Raw genomic sequence first — 11,885 nt, 5'->3', positions numbered from 1 at the left:
CCTCGAAGCAGACCAGATTCAAGGTTTGGTGTTCGAGTTCGCACACCAGTTCCATGGAGAAGGCTTCTTTATTTCACTCTATGGTCCAGCTTCAGTAAGGAAGACGATCTGCGAGTCGAAGAAAATCAAGCTGTTATAACTAGAAGGGAGAAAGGGGGAAGAAATTCGAGGTACCATTTCATTGTTTTGACTCGGCTGTATGATTTGAATTTAACAACGTTTTGTCATTATTAGGGTTTAGAATTTTTGGTTTTTGAGTCTGTTTTGATGTCGGGAAACGGTGAACAAATCGACCTCAACTCTGAAGTTGATATGGGAGCTCGAGAGTTTGAAGCCCATGGGATTGATCTTTCGCATCCTGTTACCGTTTACGTAAACGAGCAAAGCAATGGTGAAAATCGCTCGGGAGAGACGGGAGAGGATGAGGCCATTCAAGATCAAGAGACCAACAGCTTTGGAGAAGGGCTTTGTGGGTTGGATAAGGGCGAGACCGACGGAAATGTGGGAAATGAAGTAGTCGATGTTGAATTTTTGCAGGGAAGATCTATGGATGATGTCAAGGGAACGGAAATGGACCCTCCCGCAAGGAAGGGTGAAGCATCGTCTATGGCAATAAATGATTTATCAGAGTTGGAAATGGAATCTAGCAAGAGGAAACATACCTCAGAGAAAGTTGAAGCTGTGTGTAGGGATGAGATAATTGTTGACGACAACGAGGTGGTGAATGCTGATGGGACACTAAATGCTTCACCAAGTGACGCTTTAGCTTGTTGTGAAGCAAAAAGCCAGGTTGGAGAGGGACTTGCATCATTGAATGAGTCTACAGAAGGTGGAGCCTATGACGATGCTACGGCTGGGGATGGATCAATAATTTCTGTTGGTATTGAGTATAATGTTGAGAGCCAGGAAGAAGGGGTTAGCACAATGCAAGATGAGGATGAGAAAGTTACAGAAAATGAAGAATTGTATGTGAAACATGATCAGGTTGTGAACGAGGATGATGAATCCCACAGTGTACTTGACCATAAGGGTTGTGTCGATGAACGCGTAAACACGAATCCTGAGGGTCCATTTCACCACAAGGATGTCGATGGTTCGGGTTCTCTTCATGATAATTTGGCATCTGGTTCTCCTAAAAGTGCTGAGGATAGAATACAGTCAATTAACAAGCTTGATCAAAAGGCTGAAAATATGACAGAGAGAAATGAAGTACCACCTGAATTAGCCACTGAGGTTAGAACCGTGCCAACATCGAACTACTCAGAAAATCAGAGTGGGAAAGTTGATGGTGGACAGACAATTGAAAATCCAGCCACTGGCAGTCATATTGGGAAGACAGGGCCTTCAACAGATATAGATGAGTCAAAGTTGTTTGACATTGTTGTTGAAGTGAACCCTCATGTTAGCATGGATGAAGATGACATGTCTAATGACGACAGTGAAGACACAGTTGTGAAGTTCAATGTCCACGATCTAGTATGGAGCAGAGTACCGAGCCATCCCTGGTGGCCTGGGCAGATATGTGATCCAGCAGCTTCATCAAAAAAAGCCATGAAATATTTCAAAACAGGAAAATATCTGGTAGCATTTTTTGGGGATCATACATTTGCATGGAAAGAAGCAGTGATGATAAAACCGTTTTCAGAATATTTTTCGGAGTTGCAGAAGCAAAGCAATTCAGGAAGTTTTCACGACGCAATTGATTGTGCTCTGGAAGAGTTCTCCAGACGAGTTGAGTTTAGCCTTGCCTGCCCTTGTCTATCAGAAGAATTATATTCCAAACTTCAAACTCAAACACTCGCTAACGGAGGAATCCGCAAGAAGTTGAGTAAAAGAGTTGGTGGTGACAGCTCTCTTACTGCGTCATCTTTTGATCCAATGAAGCTTGTTAACTTTGTTAAGGAAGTAGCCATGTCACCTTATGCTGAAGCTGACAAGTTAGAGGTGGTTCGTGCCGAGGCCCAATTGATGGCATTGAGTCGGTGGAAGGGCTACTCTGAACTGTCCAAGTACGATAAACACAGTGCAGCGTTCAACGATACTGATCACATTTTGGATGTGAAAAACGATGACCAAAGTGACTCGATGGTGGATATAGCTATAGACATTAAAGATGATGAAGTGGCCAAAAGCAGGAAAGGAAGTTTGAAAATTCAAGACATTTCAGGTGGAAAGTGCAAGCGTAAATCTGAGGATTTAAAAGACTCTAGTAAAAAGGGTTCTAATTCGACGTCCAAGAAGCCCCGTCGTAGCGGGAAGAAAGAACTGGGATCTAAAGAGGATGCTGACAACGAATTGAATTTTCCTGTTTCAATTACAAAAGATGAGGTAGTAAGTTGTAACAACACTGCTATCAACAGTCCAATAACAAATGTTGAATCTGGGAAGAAGACTAATCAAAGTTTTAGAGTTGGAGATCGCATACGAAAGGTTGCTTACAAATTGAACGAGTTGAATCCGATACTGAAGCACGATGATGGATTATCTCAAAAATCTGTTTCCAAGACGAGACGAGGCAGAAAGTGTAAGGTACCACACTCAACAGCTCTTGTATACAGATAATCCTATTAAAGGGTTCTATAGCAGTTCTTTTGTTGGCTGGTATAAACCCATTAAAGGATTTGGCTTTTTGGATACTTTTTTCTCAGAATTTAGAATTTTCGTTTGCATGATCCTAACACGTCCAGAAGCGCAGGGGAGTTCGGAACTAGTTTCCGGTGTGAAGACTGGAAATAAGTCGACAAAGACAAGGAAAAGAAGAAAGGTTTCAGCCCCTATAGAAACATCTGACTCTGAATTTATTAAGGACGCTTATTGGACTGATAGGTTAATCCAAGGCATTGCTGAAGATGAAGTAACTGTTGAGAATCAAAACGAAATTGAAGAAGGCCACATTCAGACTCCAAGTGAAACGGTTATCCCTACTGAACTTGTTGAACCAGATTCAGAGACTTGTGTGGAGGATCCCTCTCCCACTGCTCTGATTTTAACCTTTACCGACTTCGGTTCCGTTCCTTCTGAAAAAAGTTTGAACGACATATTTAGAAAATATGGACCTCTGTACGAGTCAAAGACAGAAGTAATAAAGAAAAGTAAACAAGCCAAAGTAGTTTTCAAGCGAACTTCAGATGCCGAAACAGCTTTCAGTAGTTCTGGGAAACACGGCATTTTTGGAACGACCGATGTTAGTTACCGACTCAAGTTCTTGGCTCCGAGCAAAGTTTCATCACGTCGGACAAGGAGAGGCAGAAAAGAAGTGAAATCTTAAGAACAAAACGCTTCTTGGCTGCCTAAATATTCAGGTTTGAAACAGGTCTGTGCTACTTTCACTTTTAACTGATGTCTGTTGTTCACTTTTAACTGATGTCTGTTGTTCACTTTTAACTGATGTCTGTTGTTCACTTTTAACTGATGTCTGTTGTTCAATTCATATCCATAATTTGACTGGGTAGAGTTAACTTGCAAACAAATAGGACATGGCTGATACTTTTTTCAGGGTATTGTTAGTAGAGATACTTGGATTAGCCTGTACATGGTAGTTTTTTCCTTCTTGGTTTTAATTGTAGGACCTTAAATGTTGTATTTCTGAATCATGGATTGTTATTTAATGTAACGTGTTTTAATTTAATATGTTCCCAAATCAACTAAGTTTTACTGGCTAATTGGGTTTGTTCAATTTGAAAATCGTTCGTACATCAATTCTATTTATTTTTTTATTAACTCCTACAAAATTATCATTCAATTACACCATTCTGTGAAATAAGAAATGTTTAGTTCAGCAAAATGGTTAAAAGAGGAACATCTACAGTACTATTCATGAACTAACAAGGTTCAAACATACCAACCATTTCTGGGTTCCGCATGGTGTGAAACTAACGTAACCAAACACCTCTTCAATCTTTCAAAACTGTTGTTCCCAAAGCTCACAAGCACAGCGAACACGACGATACCAACTCGAATAACTGGTCACTCTGGTTCCCAAAGCTATCAGAAGCATTAAGAACACAATGATACTCAACTCAAATCACTGGTCAATCTTGTTCACAAAGCTCACAAGCATGACGAACATGACGATCCCAATTCGAATCACTGGTCAATCTTGTTCCCAAAACCCACAAGCAGTTGACGACACACACAATACCAACTCAGATCACTCAACGTCTCCATGTAATTGGTATCGGATGCTCAAATGCAGCACAGCAGAACTTCACATTCCACCAGAAACCCCAGACGGACACACCTGGACAGGCCACAACATTAGAACTGTTTGTTCTAAGAACGGTCTGCTTAGATGGCAAGATGGGTCTTACTTGATCCATATCTGAGGCCGCAGCTGAGACAGAGAGATCCTCAGTTAGAGATGATAAGTTCTTTGTCAACAACAGTTACCGAAGTTAAATGAACAACAGTTACCAAAGTTAAATGAGCAGTGAGAGGAGAATACTTTTTGAGTTTTCAGAAGAAGGTGGGAAGCTTTCCTTTGAACATTATCAGATAATATTCACAAGCCGAGAATACTTTAGAACAGTTATACTCTTTTGGTAAGTTGATACTAAACCATATTCATGATTCCGACTTACCTTCTGCAAGAGCATACAGTTGGCTTCGTAATGAATTCTTTCCACGGTATTACATTGAACCCTCTTGAACAAATTCTCTTATCACATTCAAGGATCCTCTGAAATGGAAGTATACCATCAACATCAGGTCCCGAAGTTTTGTAATCCGTTAAGTTCTCCATCAGTATTCGCTGATGTCGTTTCGTTTGCATTACTTCCTGCTTCATTTTCTAGGCTCATCTTCCTCGTGGCAATTGAAATCGCACATACATCTGAATTATGCATATCAGTATTTGATCCATCACAACCAAGCTCTTTGACTTCTTGGTCGAGTTCATTCGTTTTGGACATCTTAGTTGCAGTGGTTTTATGAGATTTCAAATTCAAATTAGGCTGACTAACAGCACGAGTTGTGCTCTTGGGCAACACTGTAACAGGTTGAAGCTTCGAAGGCTTGGTCTTATTTTGGCCTCCAATTGCGCTGACATTTCCAGCTCCAATCCTAGTCGTGCCACCAGGTACAGACACATTAGATTTCATGATAGAAGTTTTCCCCTGTGAAATGCAGTCATGAAAACGTATTAAAAAAATATTCAATTCTAAAATTTTGAAAAATTAAAAACATAAAATGGTATTTCCCATTTTGATAACCATTTTGGTTATTGCTTTTTGAATATTGGGTCTACAAATAAGTAGTCTCAGATACTTGATACAATAAAACACAAAACTTACCCCATCAAAGTACCCGATTTTAGGTGATGGCAATCGAAGGCCCGAAGGCTTTATTGAGCCAGTAGTTTGAGTATGGGATCCAACAGCAGGGTTACTTCCATCATGAGATGCATCGCTGTCTACGGAGATTCTTTTGCTCGAAATTGAGTGAAGGCTGGCTCTTGAGCTATTAGATTGAAGTTCATGAGTGGAATTTGATGACGACTCTGTCGACCACTCACTTTTAGAGCTAGCAGATGATATTCCTGAAGAATGCTTACTTTGAGATATCGAGTAGGAAGGGAGACGAGAATTCCCAATACGAGTCTTGACCTTAGGTGCAACTCGAGATTGTGTTTTCTGAGTGCTACCAGAGGAAGGTGAAGCCTTACAATCTGTTTTTATCCTTGCATCTTTGGAGGAAGATTTACCGACCTTGATAGATGAACTTTTAGAAACTTCAGAGGAAGTCTTTTGCTCCCTCGTGCCGGCAGTTGGAAGTCGGGAAAGCTTGTGTGTAGTAGATCTAAGACCAACTGAATCCTGCCCATCTGCAATTCGCATGAGAAAATTCAGGATAGATAGATACAAGCATCACAGTTCAAAGAACAAATTTAGCTTAGCTAAATTCAAGTTTTAGTTACCTGCAGATCCTGCACCACTCGTAGTACTATCATTCACAGTGGCGGCAAGTGAAGGCCTCTTGGTCAACGTTGAGTTTGAAGGAAGCTTGCCCATTGCCTTCAGTTGCTTCAAAAGTAGGAATATTTTCTTTTTCAGAAGCAGCAAAAATATGTGGGGCAAATAAGTAGAAAATGGACGATCAAGAAATGACATCGCTATTAGACAGCCATATGCTAATGTATAGTCAGGTGTTGTACACTCGCCTTCCTTGGCCACCAGTCACTACAAGCTAACGAACACTGTGAACTTTAACACAAATTTCAGACTACTGGAATATAATGTAATCCAGTCAAAACAGCTAGAAATAATATTGCCAGTGTCTCAGTTAATGCAACTAACCATGCTCTGGTTTAATAGCCACAGAAGCCAAGAGATATTTGAATTACATAAGATCAGTTATAAAAAAACTTAGGCTTATACTTCACCTGTGCCTCGCGTGGTTGTGAAGAATTCTGCTTAGTGGTTCTCCTAGGTCCTTGCAACCCATCACTTTGCTTACTGGACGCAGACCCGTCCTTTATCTGAAATGTTACACTGGAACATTATAGTTTGAATATGTAAAAAAAGGTTTAAATCTAATTTTGACCTTTGTACTTATACATTTATTTTATTTTGATATATACTTTCAAATGTTCTATTCTAATCCTTAAGCTGAGCACAAAGATCTTTTTTGGTCCCTGAAAATAAAAATTTTCTAAGCTCTTAAGTGAATTTTCAGATGACAGTGTTTTAACCAACACCTATATAAGGTGTGATTTCATTTCTGAGAACCAGTGAACCAAAGTTTCAGTTAAATGCTAGACAAATATCTAATAACAAGGGCCAAAAGGAACTGTATATGAAAATTCAAGCATCAAAATACAACTTTTGAAAGGATAAGGAAGAAAGAAAAAATTGCTGTGAAACACCAAAAGGATTGAAAAATTCATTTAACTTGCCTTATTTTGTGAAGTAAGATCAAGCCGTCCTGGAGCTGAAAATAATGAGTAATGTCAGATTCAGTTCTGATGAGATACAAAAGATATTACAAAAGACTCATAAATCTTGCTAAACCCACAACGAAATATCTCCTGCAGAATTAATGAATAATTACTCGAAAGTTGCAACAGACAGATTAGCATGAAGCAAAAAGAAAAGAAACGAAAAGGTCCAAACGAACAAAAAAAAACACAGATGTGAATTGTCATTGGGAGAGGGAAGAAGGTGAAAAATCTCTCAGCTGTCTCAAACTAGTCGAGGAAAATATAAAGAAGTGAAAATATTAATGTTCTGTAATCTGGTCCGCATGAATCTTTCCATCTAAATACATAGAAGGTGGCAATTTGATATAGGACGCAAGTAGCTCCATGTTTTAAAAAGAAAAAGTGGTTCTTAAAGCAGGAACCATATCAAAACTCAAGTACCGCTCCCATTATGAAGTTGGGTTATTGAGAAAGGGCTTATTGTATCTAGATAAAACTATCAAAAAAAAAAAAAATTATTAAACTAAAATTTTTGTGTTTGAAGTTACTCACAAGGCAGTTTTAGTGCTCCCTGTCGCCCGGATTCAACTTTAATCCTCGAGTTAGATTTCCCAATTGTTCTACTAGATTTCTGAATTGAAGCCCTAACATCTTCGAATAAATTGCCCTCAATGCTTTCCAATGGCATAATTTCACTACCCAATGTAGAAATTGAATCTGAAGATTTCAGAACATCTTCTGGAATTATGGGTAATACACGTTTTTCATGCCTGCCCACTGGTGCAATCATGCTAGTTAACTCTTCAGGATCCAAAAACCCTGAAATACAAGAAGTTATATATATGTAAGAGGAATACTGGGACAAAACTAATGTCACATTCCAAATGCAAATAAAAGAATACCTGCACCAGTTAAGAAAGCACTATCCCATGCTAAACTCTTACGCAAGTTATATTTCCCATTTCTTTCGATCCTTTCCGGTTCCGAAGATGGGAGTAATTGAGGTTCATCCTCTCTCTGTTCGAAGCCATCTGTTCTTTCCTCTATTCTGTTAGAATCCACAGTCTCTAATCGTTCAAAATTGTCCTGTTCCTCATCCTCCTTTGCAAAGCCTACACAAAACCGAAGCCCAAAACAATCATCAAAACTTCAAGATTCTCAAACATTATGTAAAATCAAAACTAGAAAAACAATACAAAGCTTCCACACATGAACAACAGGGTTAATTTTCAACCAAAAAAAAAAAAAAAAGTGAAAGCGACTGCTGCCAATTGAGTTGAAAAAACAAAAAGAAAATGAAACATCCGAGGAAAAAAAAAAACCACAGAACAGAAATCGAACACGAGCAGCTCAATACATAGAACAAGCGGGAAAAGGATAAAATTATCAGTAAAAGTAAAATTCACAACACAATGAAACAGAACGAGACTGAAATGAGAACGGCCGGAGCGGACCTAAAGAATTGGCGTCATGGAAGTCGCAGGAAGGAGAAGAGATTAGCAAATCGTCCTCGGAAGCGAAATCGATGAGGCTGAGACGGCTAAAACGGCGATCGTGATCAGTATATACGGCGTCCATGAGACAGATCTGGAAGAAGCGCAGAAGAGGTGAGGAACTGTCCGACCCGGATTGAATGATTTGAAAAATCGAAGGCGGAGAGAGAGGGGCGGGAGGTTTAGGGGAGGGAAAAGGGGTTCTGATCTTTTCTTGTATTTGTATTTGTTTGTTTGAAATTGGTGGAAGTGGCGGTTTAAAATTAGAAATTAAAAAAGAAAAAACACGGCGCACTAATAAAATTTTCCACAATTCATTGAAATTAAGTTTTTAAATTTACTAAAATACGTATTGTTTCAATTAAATTATTGTCGATTCTACTTCAACTATATTTTAAGTCTAAAAGGTAAACAATTTAAATCCTTAAATTTTTTTTATATAAAAGATTAATTTCCTTTTTATTGTAATTCTGAATTTTTGTGGATTTAGAAAATATAATTTAATTGTAACAATTATAAATTGTTAGGACATATTTATTTAATTCTATAATTTTATTTTACAGCTAAATTTAGAAGAGTTTTCAAAAATGAAAAAAAAATGGTCTAAGAACATATTTATTATAATTTTATTTAATTCTATAATCAATTTTAATTGTTAGGATTTAAAAATATACTGAAACTGAATTGCAAATGATTTTGAAAATAAATTTATCAAAGTTTTCATATTAAGAAAAAATATAATTGCATTATAATTTCCCATATAGAAAAAAAAGTTAAATCTGAATGAACCCTAAATGTAAGCCAAGGTCTATTGCTATATTGTCCTCTGAGGGCTTTCCCCTTTCAAGACTTTAAAACTCCTTTGGGCAGTTACACTGATCACAGAGGGCAAAAGGAAAAGGGAAGAAGCCCAAAGAGTAACATGACATTATGACCCCAAAAAGAATTCCTAGCTAACATGAACACCAACCAATCAAGAACTCAACATAGCCATAGTTTGAGCAAATTCAAAAATGCCACAAGTTGTCAAAATTCAGAGTGCAAAAAGAGAGTAATAACTACATCATAGTCCAAAATATCCAATAATCAATATCTGAAAGTACTCTAAAATTAACCATAGAAAACTGTAAGAAGATAACAAACAAGCTCTGCCAAACAAATTTAAGACCTTGGCTTCTCCTTCTTCTCCTTGAAAAGGGCAAGGAGAGAAACACCAGAGACCTTCACGACCTTGAATCGAACACCGGGAATATCTCCGACGGCATGTCCTTTACGACCGAATCCAGCGATCAACACTTCATCCTGCAATCACAGTTTGATATCAGTTTTAAGCACTCTTCATCTCATTGGGTCTTTCTTTTTCGAATCTTTTCTTATACTGGAAGGGGGCAGTAGCATAAGATCAGACTTACATTTTCCTCGATGTAATTGAGGCAACCATCATTGGGTACAAAGGCAGCAATCTTCTTTCCATTTTTGATGAGTTGGACTCTGGCACATTTTCTAATGGCAGAGTTAGGCTGCTTAGCTTCAATACCTCTGTGATCAGAATAGCATTGCTTATTTAGATACCAAACATTAACATAGCGAAATAAAATTTAAAAAATTATTCAAAAGCAGTTTACATCAGAGAGAACCTGCATAAATTTATCCATTAGGTTACTAAATTTAAGATCTCTATATACAGTTTGAAGTTACCAAAACTAAAATCATTCGACCAACAATAAAATCAACCAACTGACACAATTTTCTGGTTGTATAGAATCCATATTGATAAAATCACACAATGCAAACTAATAAACGGAATTACAATGTACAATCGAGATAGTGGAACATATTGCTAGCCATGACATTAAACATATTATTTCTCAAGTAAACAGTACGTTTGATGTCTTACATCTTTTCCAAAACAATGCCTTTCGCATGAGAAGACCCGGCAAATGGCTTCTTCCATTCATTGCCAAGGTGAGACTTCTTATAGGCTTTGTCAGCCCACCTTTGCCTTCTACGGTGGGACTTCAGCTTGCGTCCCGCTCCCATACCGCGAGTCTTCCTGTTGGGTAAGATTGTCAGAAAAATACCAATCAATCAAAACCAGGTACAAAAATCACAACCTGATATTCGCCTGGAATTATCCAAAGTGCTACAAATATTTCTCGCGAGTTCATAATTCTTAACTCGCGCTTGCTCATTCAAATTCGATGGCATTACAAAAATCAACTGAATTTCAAATCAGATGAAGAACTCCAATAAGTGTTTGTTCAAACTAAAAGCAGAAAACGTCCTCACAATCATTCACTCCTTCGCATACAACGTAGTTGAAAAATCCACAAAAGAAAATCCAACTCATTGGAATAAAAATCAATTACATAAATCGAATATTCGTATGCAAAGTAGAAAATGGTGAAGCAAGTAAATCATTTCAAAACCGATACAAATCCAGTACCCATAACAAAACTCAATCCACAAACCAAGCATCCCTTCTTCACGGTATCGTTTTTCGTTATCTCAGAATATTTTCAAAGCATTGTTTCAAAAACCTCTCAAAGCGAACAATCTTACCCCATGTTTGCAGAAAGAACGGGTTCTTCGACTTCGGCGAGGGTTTCGGAAGTTGAAGATGGAAGAGCTGCGCACCAAAACCCTAGGCTCCAAGAAGAAACTCGTGAATGAATGAAGCTCTAATATATGGAGCACTGGTTCGGGCCGATAGTTGCAACTTCAGCCCATTAAACAATTTGGGCCCCCACCAATGAAATTTTGTCTTTGAGCCCAAACAATAGCGAGTTTGAACTATCCTTTTACATAATTACCCTTCATATTATCGTATTTATACGAAGTTGCCCCTCTTAGTCTTAAATATATATTTCATATTTCATTATTTTAGTCTTAAATATACATGAAAAAAAATGCTATCAAAATTTAAAGTGAATTTGAAAATAATTATACATTAATCAAAAGAAAAAAACCTGTAAAATCGTGGTTATTTCCTTTTTTATGTATATTATATTTAAGTTTAATTTTTAAATATAAATTATATAAGTTAAAATTTAAGCTAAATTAATAAAAATAACTTATTAATAAAAATGTTCGTCAGATGAACACGACTCTCCACAATAGTATCACGTGGGACTTTCATCATCGAACACCTCCCCTCGAACAAAGCACGCCTCCCCTTAATCGAGGCTCGACTTCTTTGAAGTTTTAGTCATTTTTTACTGCCTTCGTACCTTCGAGGAGGCTTGACTCGTTTTCCTTTTTGGAGTCCTTTGTTCGATATTTCAATCTATTGGCACGCCTAAGTTTAGGACATGACTCTGATATCATGTTAGACGAACACGACTCTCCACAATAGTATGATTTTGTCCATTTTGAGCATAAGCTCTCATGGTTTTGATTTGTGCTCCCCAAAAGGCCTCAAACCAATAGAGAGAGAGTATTATTTGTTTATAAACTCATGATCATTCTCTAAATTA

General features: G+C 37.7%; 3 protein-coding genes across 10 annotated transcripts; 1 reads left to right on the top strand and 2 right to left on the bottom strand.

The window, feature by feature from the left end:
• The first annotated feature begins 19 nt into the window (after positions 1-19).
• Positions 20-7,399, top strand: LOC111441440. Of its 5 annotated transcripts, none has more exons than XM_023078439.1 (5): positions 20-170; positions 235-2,529; positions 2,696-3,341; positions 3,414-3,553; positions 7,387-7,399. In XM_023078439.1, exons 2-3 carry the CDS (start codon positions 268-270, stop codon positions 3,266-3,268), a joined length of 2,835 nt encoding a protein of 944 aa, XP_022934207.1. In that variant the 5' UTR covers positions 20-170; positions 235-267; the 3' UTR covers positions 3,269-3,341; positions 3,414-3,553; positions 7,387-7,399. The 5 variants fall into 5 exon arrangements, with proteins under 5 accessions (XP_022934207.1, XP_022934232.1, XP_022934223.1 ...); XM_023078446.1 differs by having other exon boundaries at positions 30-930; positions 1,000-2,529; XM_023078433.1 differs by having other exon boundaries at positions 30-2,529.
• On the bottom strand, positions 3,688-8,626 carry LOC111441484. Of its 4 annotated transcripts, XR_002710167.1 has the most exons (10): positions 8,371-8,626; positions 7,819-8,028; positions 7,469-7,735; positions 6,893-6,927; positions 6,380-6,475; positions 5,915-6,020; positions 5,292-5,821; positions 4,581-5,114; positions 4,311-4,333; positions 3,688-4,240 (listed from the first exon to the last, which is right to left on the bottom strand). XR_002710167.1 is itself a non-coding variant. In XM_023078507.1 (8 exons), exons 1-8 carry the CDS (start codon positions 8,492-8,494, stop codon positions 4,704-4,706), a joined length of 1,779 nt encoding a protein of 592 aa, XP_022934275.1. In that variant the 5' UTR covers positions 8,495-8,626; the 3' UTR covers positions 4,456-4,703. The 4 variants fall into 4 exon arrangements, 2 of the variants coding, with proteins under 2 accessions (XP_022934275.1, XP_022934289.1); XR_002710166.1 differs by having other exon boundaries at positions 3,688-4,333; XM_023078507.1 differs by lacking the exons at positions 3,688-4,240; positions 4,311-4,333 and having other exon boundaries at positions 4,456-5,114.
• A 776-nt stretch (positions 8,627-9,402) lies between these two features.
• On the bottom strand, positions 9,403-11,084 carry LOC111454120 (40S ribosomal protein S23-like). The gene is made up of 4 exons (XM_023095447.1): positions 10,972-11,084; positions 10,307-10,462; positions 9,822-9,948; positions 9,403-9,711 (listed from the first exon to the last, which is right to left on the bottom strand). Exons 1-4 carry the CDS (start codon positions 10,974-10,976, stop codon positions 9,571-9,573), a joined length of 429 nt encoding a protein of 142 aa, XP_022951215.1. The 5' UTR covers positions 10,977-11,084; the 3' UTR covers positions 9,403-9,570.
• Between the last annotated feature and the right edge of the window lie 801 nt (positions 11,085-11,885).

The sequence above is a fragment of the Cucurbita moschata genome, unplaced genomic scaffold, assembly GCF_002738365.1.
Source record: "Cucurbita moschata cultivar Rifu unplaced genomic scaffold, Cmos_1.0 Cmo_Scf00001, whole genome shotgun sequence".
Classification (NCBI taxonomy): domain Eukaryota; kingdom Viridiplantae; phylum Streptophyta; class Magnoliopsida; order Cucurbitales; family Cucurbitaceae; genus Cucurbita; species Cucurbita moschata.
Note: the sequence above shows the minus strand (reverse complement) of the source record. Positions and strands in the feature narration are given on the sequence as shown.

Excerpts from the sequence above, each read along its gene's own strand:
- LOC111454120 (XM_023095447.1), bottom strand. Across the intron at positions 9,949-10,306 it reads GGCATTGTTTTGGAAAAGAT|AGGTATTGAAGCTAAGCAGC; the intron begins GTAAGACATCAA and ends TTCTGATCACAG. Across the intron at positions 9,712-9,821 it reads TCAATTACATCGAGGAAAAT|GATGAAGTGTTGATCGCTGG; the intron begins GTAAGTCTGATC and ends CTGTGATTGCAG.
- LOC111441440 (XM_023078439.1), top strand. The coding sequence starts at position 268 with ATGTCGGGAAACGGTGAACAAATCGACCTCAACTCTGAAGTTGATATG. Across the intron at positions 2,530-2,695 it reads GACGAGGCAGAAAGTGTAAG|GGGAGTTCGGAACTAGTTTC; the intron begins GTACCACACTCA and ends CCAGAAGCGCAG.
- LOC111441484 (XM_023078507.1), bottom strand. The coding sequence starts at position 8,494 with ATGGACGCCGTATATACTGATCACGATCGCCGTTTTAGCCGTCTCAGC. Across the intron at positions 7,736-7,818 it reads TGCTTTCTTAACTGGTGCAG|GGTTTTTGGATCCTGAAGAG; the intron begins GTATTCTTTTAT and ends CTTGTATTTCAG. Across the intron at positions 6,476-6,892 it reads ATCTTACTTCACAAAATAAG|ATAAAGGACGGGTCTGCGTC; the intron begins GCAAGTTAAATG and ends GTAACATTTCAG.